The 13,043-nt window shown below is 37.6% G+C and overlaps 1 protein-coding gene across 4 annotated transcripts in view; it reads right to left on the minus strand.

Moving 5' to 3' along the window:
- Window positions 1-13,043, minus strand: part of UGGT2 (UDP-glucose glycoprotein glucosyltransferase 2) — a 228,616-nt gene that overhangs the window by 161,499 nt on the left and 54,074 nt on the right. For all 4 annotated transcript variants that reach the window (XR_005243747.2, XM_038007821.2, XM_007960706.3 and 1 more), the window contains exons 9-10: window positions 9,149-9,248; window positions 6,609-6,669 (exon numbers count right to left, since the gene is read on the minus strand). Coding sequence is in view for 3 of the 4 variants with exons in the window: in XM_038007821.2 (XP_037863749.2) it covers window positions 6,609-6,669; window positions 9,149-9,248 (161 nt within the window). In the remaining variant the exon portion in view is untranslated. The remainder of the gene's footprint in view (window positions 1-6,608; window positions 6,670-9,148; window positions 9,249-13,043) is intronic.

Here is a 13,043-nt window from a genome sequence, read left to right on the forward strand (position 1 = left end):
ACCACACATCTACAACCATCTGATCTTCGACAAACCTGATGAAAACAAGCAATGGGGAAAGGATTCCCTATTTAATAAATGGTGCTGGGAAAACTGGCTAGTCATATACAAAAAACAGAAACTGGACCCCTTCCTTATACCTTACACAAAAATTAACTCAAGATGGATTAAAGACTTAAATGAAAACCTAAAACCATAAAAACCCTAGAAGAAAACCTAGGCAATACCATTCAAGACATAGGCATGGGCAAAGACTTCATGACTAAAATACCAAAAAGCAATTCCAACAAAAGCCAAAATTGACAAATGGAATCTAATCAAACTACAGAGCTTCTACACAGCAAAAGAAACTATCATCAGAGTGAAGAGGCAACCTACAGAATGGGAGAAAATCTTTGCAATCTGCCCATCTGACACAGGTCTAATATCCAGAATCTACAAGGAACTTAAACAAATTTACAAGAAAAAACAACCCCATCAGAAAGTAAGTGAAGGAAATGAACAGACACTTCTCAAAAGAAGACTTCTATGCAGCCAACAAACATATGAAAAAAAGCTCATCAACACTAGAGAAATGCAAATCAAAACCACAATGAGATATCATCTCGCATCAGTTAGAATGGTGATCATTAAAAAGTCAGGAAACAACAGATGCTGGAGAGGATGTGAAGAATAGGAACACTTTTACTCCGTTGATGGGAGTTTAAATTAGTTCAACCATTGTAGAAGACAGTGTTGATTCCTAAAGAATCTAGAACCAGAAATACCATTGGACCCAGCAACCCCATTACTGGGTATATACTCAAAGGATTATAAATCATTCTACTATAAAGACACACGCACACATATGTTTACTGCAGCACTATTTACAACAGCAAAGACTTGGAACCAACCCAAATGCTCATCAATGATAGACTGGATGAAGAAAATGTGACACATGTACACCATGGAATACTATACAGTCATAGAAAAGAATAAGCTCACGTCCTTTGCAGGGACATGGATGAAGCTAGAAGTCATCATTCTCAGCAAACTAACATAGGAACAGAAAGCAAAACACCACATGTTCTCACTTAAAAGTGGGAGTTGAACAATGAGAACACATGGACACGTGTGGCCTGTCAGGGGGTGGGGGGCAAGGGGAAAGAGAGCATTAGGACAAATACCTAATGAATGCAGGGCTCAAAACCTAGATGACGGGTTGATAGGGGCAGCAAACCACCATGGCACACAAATACCTATGTAACAAACCTGCATGTTCTGCACACGTATCCCAGAACTTAAAGTAAAATTAAAATTTTAATTTAAAAAAGAGCAAACCTACAAAAAAGATAAAAGCCGTTTTAATGGGTGAGACACTATCTCATTGTGGTTTTGATTTGCATTTCCCTGATGATTAGTGATGTTGAGCATCACTGTTGGCCATCTGTATGCCTTCTTTTGAGAAATGTCTATTCAAATTTTTTGCCTATTTTAAAATTAGTCATTGTTTTGCTGTTGTTTGAGCTCCTTATATATTTTGGTTATTAATCCCTTGACTATTGCGTAATCTGAAAATACTCTGTCCCATTCTGTAGATTTTCTCTTCACTTTGTTGACTGCGTCCTTCTCTGTACAGAACATTTTTATCTTGATATGATCCCATTTGTCCAAACTGCTTTGGTTGCCTGTGCTTTTCAGGTCTTACTCAAGAAATCTTTGCATAGACCAATGTCCTAAAGCCTTTCCCCAATGTTTTCTTCTAGTAGTTTCATAGTTTCAGGTCTCACATTTAAGTCTTTAACCCTATTAATTTGATTTTTGTAAATGGTGTGAGATGGGGGTCTAGTTTCATTCTTTACAATTAAAATTTGAAGTCAAACCAGATAAAAATCTTAATAGAAAGGTTGTAATTTTTAGAATATGGAATAACACAAAATAAGACTCTAAAAATATGATTTACAGATGTAGTTTTGGAGATGATGTTCTAATCTAGGTAATGTCTCCAGAACTCTGTAAAATTTTCACACAAAGTAGTTAGAAATAATTAGAAGCAAAACGAACTTTTATTTGGGTATGGTGCAATCCTTTATTTTAATATCTGCATTTTAGTTAATTCAAGTATCTGCATTTGGTTCATTAAGCAATTATGTAATTGAAATTATCTGTTCCACTCTGCTGAATCAAAAAAAGTTACCTGACCACCTGATCAAATCCTCATTTTATTTTGAAGCAAATAACAAATGTAATGGCCTATAGTTTAACAGTTCTTGCAGTAAACAACAAAGACATATGTTGGGTTGACAATTTAAAATCACCAAAAGCAGATTATGGCCATTCACAGCAAATTAACAACAATTATGAACTTCTAAAGGAAATTTGCTGTACTCTGGAGTTAAAGCAGTTGTCTCCTAAATAAAACCAAACTCCAATTCAGTTACACAACTTGAGCATAGTCATATTTTTTTAATAATCTTTGCCTGAGTCCCAAGTCAAAACCTATAAAAAGCTACACCAGAAGAATTATGCCAGTCCCGGCACCCTTCACCCGTTTCATCCCTGGCTCTTATAGGCAAAAATTTTCCCCCAAAGTTTCTTTTTCATCCTCTACTATTTCTTCATGCAAAAACTATAATAGGTAAATACATATTCTCATTTCCCCTGGTCTCTTATGCAAAAAAACAAAACAAAACAAAACAAAACAAAAACCGACTTGCTCACAGAATGCCCTGCCACCTTTCTGAAATGAATCTTTCTCAGTTTAATTCTGATCTGTATTTTTCTTATTATGAGTAAGGAAAGGTTGTTATTACATATTTAAAGACCTTAAATTAAAAAGCACAGCAGAGTTCGCAGACAGCCCAGAGTGGGAGAAAATCTTCACAATCCACACATCCGAAAATGGACTAATATCCAGAATCTACAAAGAACTCAAAAAAAAAAAAAATCGCATCAAAAAGTGGGCTAAGGACATGAATTAGACAATTCTCAAAAGATCTACAAATGGCCAACAAGCATTTGGAAAAATGCTCAACATCACTAATGATCAGAGAAATGCAAATCGAAACCACAATGCAATACCAACCACCTAACTCCTACAAGAATAGGCATAATTTTTAAAAAATGAAAATATAATAGATGTTGGCATGGATGTGGTGAAAAGGAAACACTTTTCCAAAGTTGGTGAGAATGTAAACTAGTACAACCACTATGGAAAACAGTGTGGAGATCCTAAAAGTAGATCTACCATTTGATCCAGCAATCCCACTAGTAGGTATCTGCCCAGAAGGGAAATTAAAAAAAGTCGTTACATGAAAAAGATACTTGCACACGCATGTTTATAGCAGAACAATATGCAATTGCAAAAATATGGAATCAGCCAATATGCCCTATATATACCATGGAATAGGAATACTACTCAGCCATAAAAAGGAATGAAATAATGTTATTTGCACAACCTGAATGGAATTGAAGACTATTATTCTAAGTGAAGTAACTCAGGAATGGAAAACCAAACATATGTTCTCACTTATACGTGGGAGATAACCTATGAGGATGCAAAGGCATAAGAATGATACATTGGACTTTGGGGACTCGGGGGAAAGGGCGAGGGGTGGCAAGGGATCAAAGACCACACATTGGGTACAGGGTTCAGGTGATGGGTGCACCAAAATCTCAGAAATCACCACTAAATAACTTACTGATGTAACCAAACACCATCTGTTCCCAAAAAACCTACTGAAATTAAAACAAACAACTGATCGAAGGAGATGGTTTGGGTTTGGCTTGGTTTTTAACTAAAGCCTTGGTGCCCTCTAGTGGGAAGATGGAGCAGCCCGGCATCCATAGTGTGCGCTCTTCAGAGCTGGGTGTCACTTTGGAATCAAGATTCTTGGGAGGCCAAGGTGGGCAGATTACCTGAGGTCAGGAGTTCATGACCAGCCTGGCCAACATGGTGAAACCCCATCTCTACTTAAAATACAAAAATTAGCCGGGTGTGGTGGCATGCACCTGTAATCCCAGCTACCCAGGAGGCTGAGGCTGGAGAATTGCTGGAACTCGGGAGGCGAGGCTGCAGTGAGCCAAGATCACGCCACTGCACTCCAGCCTGGGTCACAGAGCAAGACTCCATCTCAAAAAGATTATTCCTGTTTCCTTTTATATTTGGGGGCAGGATGTTTTCTTTTGTTTGTTTTTGTTTTGTTTTGTTTTTAAGTGTTTCTTATCTCCTCTGCTTGAAGGTCATATCCTTTTTATCTCCTTAAGCAAAGCCAGGAGCTCTGCAGAACCCCAGGAGTGAGAACAATTATGCTTAAGATACTTTTGTTTTAGTTTAGTCCCAGACCCAGAGGAAAATCCTTCAAATTTCTTAAGTAAATCCTTAAAAGTGTAATTTACACTGGAGCAATTGACCTGGCATTTAAATAAACTGCAGCAAGAGAAAAGAAAAAAAAGAGCATTATTATTTTTTTCTTTCTTCAGTGAACATTTTGTTTACATGTTTTGCAGGAAATGTACTTTTTGGTTTGTATGCATGAGATGCTGTAACAGTAACACACTTCCACGGCTTTCTCCTGTCCAATCCATGTGCAATGCAATTGCAATGAACAGTCCAAGATTTTTTTACCTTCTCATCACAACCACCTTCTTCCCCAAGGTTGGAACTCCAGTTTGTTTAATTCTCCCACATTCCATGAGCTAGTGGGTAACACGGACTGCTAGTCCAAACACCCATTTACCCTAGATAAGTTAAATGAAAGACATTATCATCCTTGTCTTTCTCTTATCAGTGTTCTCTGAAAGAAGTAGGTGATCAAGAAGACTATCTGCAGTGTCATGATTATTCAGCTTACTAAGTTCAAGATTTCTTGCTCTGCAGTCAAAGCTCATTTCAAAACTCTTTCACTGCCAATTCCAAATGGCTGACAGGTAGAAAAGGTGATGGCAGCAGTGGCCATAGTGGCCCTGAGTAAGCTGGCATAGTCAGGTTGCCAGCATGGTTCTGATATAGCAGTTAGGAAGAAATTATTTAGGCAGATAGTGAGTCCTCGGCAAGGTTTTCCTTTTAATGAAAAGCAGCCCCCAAATCATTTTATTTTCTAACAAAGAACAGCCTGTAAAATCGAGCTGCAGACATAGGCAAGAAAGCTAGAAGCTTGCATAGGTAAATGCTGGCACTGTCCTAGCAGGAAAAGGCTACCTGGGACCCAGCATGTTCAAAACAGCAGCTCCATCTTCCCTTCTTTCCAGCCCACGTGTATAGCGAGAAGCAGACAACATGACAGCAGCCAAGTGGAAAGTCCATTTGCATAATAGGGTGGAGTGGTCAGCCTTCCCCATGCATTATGTAAAACATCACACCTGGTCCAACCAATTTGTGGGCCCTATGTAAATCAGACACCACCTCCTCAAGCCTATTTGTAAAATCCAGTGCACTCTGTAGCCAGTCCGAATTCCCATTCAGGTGCCCCTCTCTCTCACAAGAGAGAGAGAGCTGTTCTCCTTTCTTTCTTTTGCGTATTAAGCCTCTGCTCCCAAACCCACTCCTTTGTGTGTCAGAAAACAATCCATTCTGCATGAAGAATGGTAAGAGCAATTAGGAACATCATAGAACGGACCAATACCACAAATCCGTTTTGAAGGATACATAGGAATTTGTAAGGTGGTCAATGAAGCCAAGAATGTCCCAGGTAGGAATGATGTGTTGTAGTTCCTAATACCTGTTCTCCAATGAACTATGCATCTTTTTCTTCATCTTTTTCATCACTGTAGTTGTCATCATCAAAACAGCTGACATTTGTTGACAGCTCACTCTGTCTCAATATGATGGGCACTGCTGGCTGGGCTAAGTTAGCACCATACCCAAGCCACTTCTCCTTTGCTTCGTTACTAGAAAAGTAAACACTAGCTTTTCTAGCTTCCCTCACAGCCTAAGATGGCCACATGACAAAATCCTCACCACTGAGATAGAAACCAGTAAAATGTTCCAAGAAGGCTTTAGTGAGGATGAATGTGGTTGGTACCATCCTTCCTGCCTCTTTTGGCTTTAAATACAGATAAGAAGTGAGAAAAATGAACTCCTACTATTTAGGGCCCTGTGAGCCTGGTATGATACTACTTAAAGCCAAACCAGTCCTATGTAATAAAGCCAGGCATGGTGTAAGCACTTTACAAGTATTAACTAGAATTATTTGGGTTCTATGGATAATTACAGAGACCACTGGCACAATCTTATCAAGCCAGTGATAAACTGTATTTTATCTGCTATAGGATTCTAGTAACGTTCCAATGGTCTAACACTGACTCAGTCTTCACAAGCTTTTAAACAAAACTAATGACAAGAAACAGAATAATCAACTCACAGCCTTTATTCTTTATCCTATGAAGAAAACCATACTACCTCGGAAGAAATTCTGGAATATACTGTGAAATAAGTAGAAGATATGTCAGGAAAGACTGGCTGATTAAACGCTCATATAGTTGAGCATAAAAATGGAAGAACCTAGACTGTTTTAATAATCAAAAAAGCACAAATTACCATTTCCTTTTTGGTATGAATATTGAAAATCCAAAGTCAGAAACAGTGATATTAGTGGGGTAAATATTTTTAAAAACGAATTCAAACAAACCTTTTGATTTTCCTGTATTTCTTCTCTCATATGTTGATTTACAGCAATTCTGGTTAGAGATCTGGAAAAATGAATACTAATATAATTGATCCTTCTTTAAATGTTTAGACCTTATCTATATAATTCAATGTAATCTAATACTCTGGATAGGGAGCTAAAAACTCCAAATGCTTGGTGACTGAAAAGTGTACATTTCCATATGGTCTAATTTAGCTATCATTTGACAAAAGGATTTGGTTCAAGTGGAATGGAGGCTCTCAAAATTTCCTGTGTACTAGCTGTATGCAGTATGGATTGTCATCATTTACTATGACTTATTTTTTGAGTGAAAAAGCTGCTTTGTGTTGTTTTGTCCAATAGAGAAATTTTTCATGAAATTACCAATGTATATGTACATGAATATATGTACATGAAGAATTTTAGTTACCTGGGATCTTACCAGAGTAGAAATGTTCTAAAAAAACTGAAATCATGGCTTTACATTATTCACTCTTATCAATTTTTTCAATTTTTTTATTAAAAAAATTTTTTTAGAAACAGAGTCTCACTCTTCTACCCAGGCAGGACTGCAGTGGCATGATCACAGCTCACTGTAGCCTCGGATTCCTGGGCTCAGGTGATTCTCCGCCTCAGCCTCTCAACTGGCTAGGACAACAGGTACACACCACCACACCCAGCTATTTTTAAATTTTCTTCTAGAGATGGAGTCTTGCTATATTGCCCAGGTTGGTCTAAAACTCCTGGCCTCAAGTGAACCTCCTACTGCAACCTCCCAAAAGTGCTGAAATTAGAGATGCAAGTCATTGCACCCAGCCTATTCACTCTTGAAGAGTTGATAATTCACTTATAAAGACAGCAGAAATGTTTAAAATACAGTTCCTATGGACTGTATTCAACTTGATAATTCCTAAACATGGCTAGCAATATATCTGTCAATTTTATAAACAGAATTAAAACATTAAAAGATTGTTAATGCAAAGTTCTGCTTTAAGGAAAACTCAAGTAGAAAGGTGTACCTTGAAACAGCCCACGGTAAGTATGTATTATTTCCTAAAGTTTGGCAGCACTGAGATAAATTACAATTAAAACTTTAATAAAGCAAATTTTTCATTTATTTAGCAAATATTTCATTTCAACATACATTTACAGATTGTCTACCAAGTGGTTTTGGAGATATGCTCAAGTCTACAATTTAGCCACTATGCAATGTTAGCATATTTTATAACTTTTTCTTAATCACAGATTAACAGCAGAGTTTTGCATCAGAACCTCTGAACAGTTATACTGACTTAACAACAACACAGCTAATCAACCATCTGATCAAGACTAAAGTTATTTTACTTTATTTGTATTTGATCTAATAATTTTTATAATGACCATTAATTAAAAGTATTATGGCTAAACACATATGACATTTATACACACCCATATATATTTCATGTTTTATTGTATCGATGCTGACTTCTCAAATTCCTGACTGTTTAAAGTTGACTGAAAGAGACATATCAATATATTCATTCTTAATCTGTAAATAAGGAGACAAACTCCTCTATTTCAAGGTATCACCAAAAAATTCTTGGTATCTTGTAGCCGACCATGTACTATTTATTTACTTGCAAACTTAAAGAATACATATATTGAAGATTCTGTAATTTGTACTATGAATAAATGTACAAAATAGTGTTTGAGACAATAAAAGGCATAGCAATCATTCTATGCTTAGGAAGGTATGCTAAGCTAGTAGACTACTCTCCAGTTCCTTTCAATAAAACACTGTTGTTGCACATGCACTGCGACTTGTCACATATTTTATCTCTTTAGTATAAGCTAACTCATATTTTACTTGTTGCTAATTTTATACTCTGTCATTCCTAACCAGAATACAATTGCATCAAAGTTGTGTTATATAGCAAATTCTCATAATACATTGTAACTTGCATTGCATGCACTGGTCTCTTTAAGCTACACGAATGTATTTCCTATTGAAATGGAATATATGTTTAACGTAACATCAGTATTCATGGAAGCAGTTCAACTAGACATCCTGTTGGCAAAAAAGTACTCCACACAATATTCCATGCAATTAAGACATTACCAATCATTTGGACACTGAAAGGGTAAGAATATGATTTGGCAGTACTTTGGGCATAGATCTCCTACTTACAATAATACTTTTCATCATCCTCCATAAGGGGAAAAAAAAAACACTCCTTCATTATTTATTGCTTAAGCAAGTTTTTCCTTAGATTACTATGTATGATTTCCGAAAAAAATTTAGGAATTTTTTTCCTATTTGCCTCTAACAAGAGTTCTACTTTACAGTGCATACACAGATGCATGCACAAGTCAGTATTTTGCTCTAATCAAAAAAAAAAAAAAAAAAAAAAAACATACATAATGAAAAGAGGCCCTGATTTCACAAAAGCTATATATACTAGAATTAACTGACACCTTCATCTTAAATGAAATCAGCTATTTTCATAAAACTTATTTAATAGAAAGAGTTCTGGCTACAATGAAACCAATGAACTTCAACATACCTGGCTTTTATGGGGAAGTTCTGTGAAATGTCTTTCATTAATTTAATGGCATCATAAACTGGAGTGGACATTATTTGAGAAGCTGCTTGAAAACTAAGATCTGGAAGGAAAAATATTATTAAGGAATCTAGCATAATATTAGACCTTTATAGACATTTCCATGAAATTGAAATAATTGACTTAATTCTTCTTGCCAAATATTAGTATACAAACATGTTAAAACTGTTACATCTGCATTTTTAAGAAGTTTTAAATGTAAAGTTATCACTTATTTCCAAAAAATATAAGCTTTAAACTTTTATGAATGATTAATACCTATTATTTTCACAAATTACAGTATAATTTCAAGAGAGAGATATATGAAGAGAAATGCTCTCGCAAAGTTTTTTCTATACTTAAAAGAAACATATGACAAAAAGTCAAAAGAATAACGAAGAGGAATAAAAACAGCTTTAAAGAGCCAATTCTGAAAAGACCTTTAAGAAAGTCTGACTGTGTTTAACTCAGTAAACAGAAACATTCACTTTCTCTCTCAACATTGTTTTACCTTTATGCTGAAATAAAATCCTAAACTTAGTATTATTTTATCTGATGTAACAGTCCTATAGAAAGAAAAAATGTGTATTGCTAACTGTGGTTAGTTTCAAATATGTCAGAAGAATTAATCTTAGTATTATTACTTTGTCAAGAGTCAGAAAAGATTTAAAACTAAATTCATTCATTACCTAATAGTGAGGCAGACTGTTTCTCCTTAATATTTCACTAAAGGTGGAATCCTAGTTTACCAAATACTACTAAAATAACTAGTTTAATACAGAAAGGCTAGTTTTATTCCTGAGTTCTCAGCGTGAAATGACGAGTCAAAGTCTACAGAGGAATGATCCTAAGGTACCCTCATATGGAATGGTAGAGTCTCACAGACCACATGATATGGTTTGGCTACGTACTCACCCAAATCTCATCTTGAAGTGTAGCTCCCATAATTCCTATGTGTTGTGGGAGGGATCCAGTGGTAGATAAATGAATCATGGGGGCAGTTTCCCCAATACCGTTCTCATGGTAGTGAATAAGTCTCACGAGATCTGATGGTTTTATAAGGCGTTTCCCTTTTCACTTAGCTGTCATTCTGTCTTGCCTACCACCATGTAAGATGTGCCTTTTGCCTTCTTTTGTAAAGTCTCCCCAGCCACATAGAACTGTGAGTCTTAAACTGTAGAACTGTACAGTAACTTGGTATCAGTAGATACCTGAAAATGTGGAAGCGACTTTGGAACTGGGTAACAGGCAGAGGTTAGAACAGTTTGGAGGGCTCAGAAGAAGACAGGAAGATGTAGGAAAGTTTGGAACTTCCTAGAGACTTTTGAACGGCTTTGACCAAAATGATCATAATGATATGGACAATGAAATCCATGCTGAGGTGGTCTCAGACGGAGATAAGGAACTTGTTGGGAACTGGAGTAAAGGTGACTCATGCCATGTTTTAGCAAAGAGACAGGCAGCATTTTGCCCCTGCCCTAGAGATCTGTTTTGAACTTGAGGGAAACGATTTACGGTATCTGGCAAAAGAAACTTCTACGCAGCAAAGCATTCAAGAGGTGACATGGGTGCTGTTAAAAGTATTCAGCTTTAAAAGGGAAACAGAACATAAAAGTTCAGAAAATTTGCAACATGCCAATGCCATAGAAAAGACAAACCCATTTTCTGAGGAGAAATTCAACCCAGCTGCAAAAATTTGCATAGATGATGAGAAGCCAAATGTTAATCACAAAGACACTGGGGAAAGTGTCTCCAGGGCATGTCAGAGACCTTCACATCAGTCCCTCCCATCAAAGGCCTGGAGGCCTAGGAGAAAAAAATAAATTCGTGGACTGGTTCAAGGTGCCTCCTGCTGTGTGCAACCTAAGGACTTGGTGTCCTGCATCCCAGCTGCTCTAGCCATGTCTAAAAGAGGCCAAGGTACAGCTTGGGCTGTGGCTTCAGAGGGTGCAAGCTCCAAGCCTTGGTAGCTTCCACGTGGTGTTGAGCCTGTGGAAGTACAGAAATCAAGAATTGGGGTTTGGGAACATCTGCCTAGATGTCAGAGGATGTATGGAAATGTCTGGATGTCCAAACAAAAGTTTGCTACAGGGGTGGGGCCCTCATGGAGAACCTCTGCTAAGGCAGTGAGGAAGGTAAATGTGGGGTTAGAGCACCCACACAGGGTCCCCACTAGGGCACTGCTTAGTGGAACTGTGAGAAGAGGGCCACCATCCTCCAGATCCCAGAATGACAGATCCACTGACAGCTTGCACCCTGTTCCTGGAAAAGCCACAGACACTCAATGCCAGCCTGTCAAAGCAGCTAGGAGAGAGGCTGTACCCTGCAAAGCCATGGGACAGAGCTGCCCAAGACCATGGGAACCTACCTCTTGCATCAGCATGACCTACATGTGAGGCATGGAATCAAAGGAGATCATTTAGGAGCTTTAAGATTTGACTGCCCTGCTGGATTTCAGACTTGCACGGGGCTGTTAGCCCTTAAATTTTGGCCAATTTCTCCCATCTGGAATGGGAGGTAAATGGCTATATCTATCCAATGCCTGTACCCCGCCGTGCGTCTAAGAAGTAACTAACTTGCTTACACAGGCTCATAGGTGGAAGGGACTTGCCTTGTCTCAGGTGAAACTTTGGACTGTGGAGTTTTGAGTTAATGCTGAAATGATTTAAGACTTTGGGTGACTGTAGGGAAAGCATGATTGGTTTTGAAATGTGAGGACATGAGATTTGGGAGGGACCAGGGGCAGAATGATATGGTATGGCTGTGTCTTCATCCAAGTCTCATCTTAAATTGTGGCTCCCATAATTCCCACATGTTGTGGGACAGACCCAGTCAGCGGGAGATAACTGAATCATGGGTCGGAGGGGGCAGTTTCCCCAATACTGTTCTCATGGTAGTGAATAAATCTCACAAGATCTGATGGTTTTATAAAGGGTCTCCCTTTTCACTTGGCGCTCATTCTCTCTTGCCTGCTGCCATGTAAGGCATGCCTTTCGCCTTCTGCCATGATTGTTATGCCTCCCCGGCCATGTGGAACTGTGAGTACATTAAACTTATCTTTATAAATTACCAGTCTTCAGTATATCTTCATTAGCAGTGTGAAAATGGACCAACACTCCATGCTTCAAATTCTAGTTCTATCAAAAACTAGCTGAGTAACTTCAAACAGAATATCCTCAACCTGAACATGTTTCCAGTCCCCAGTACTGCAGTGAAACTACTGTCAGTGCTCACTAATATCTTGATTGCCAAACACAATGACATTTTTAGTACTTACCTTACCTACTAGGTTCTTTTTGCAATAGGATCATTTCATGCAAATAAAAAGTACTGGTCATTTTCTCTTTCTTAAGAATCTATTTCCTTCAGCTTGTATAATGTGCTCTCCATTTCTCATCATTCCATCATGTCTTCCTTAGGAGTTTTACTTTCTACATGTGGATGAACACTAGGGCACTCTCCCTGTTGCACTGATTTTGCTAAGATTTTCAACTTTTGAAATCCTCTCTGTTTAGCTTAAGGACAGGATACTCACCCCACCACTGAACCTAACCATTTAGATATCTTACAATGACTTTAAATCAACCTTTCAACACTAGTCTCATTATTTCTGAGTCCCATATTCAGCCCCAAAGTCCCATATTCAGCTTAATCTTCTAAATTAAGCAAGGGCCCCTTAGAGAACATTTTGAAGGAGACTTAAAACATAATTATAATTTTTTAAAAGTGCTAAAATAGAGACATAAAAAAAACCTAAAAATAATTGAGGATACTAGAAAGAGACTATCTGAAATTATGGATTTGGGAATATAAGCTCTATTGGAATTTAGAGAAGAGCTTTACAATCCATGCTAAGGGG

Source organism: Chlorocebus sabaeus, chromosome 3 (genome assembly GCF_047675955.1).
Source record: "Chlorocebus sabaeus isolate Y175 chromosome 3, mChlSab1.0.hap1, whole genome shotgun sequence".
In the NCBI taxonomy this organism is placed as follows: Eukaryota; Metazoa; Chordata; class Mammalia; order Primates; family Cercopithecidae; genus Chlorocebus; species Chlorocebus sabaeus.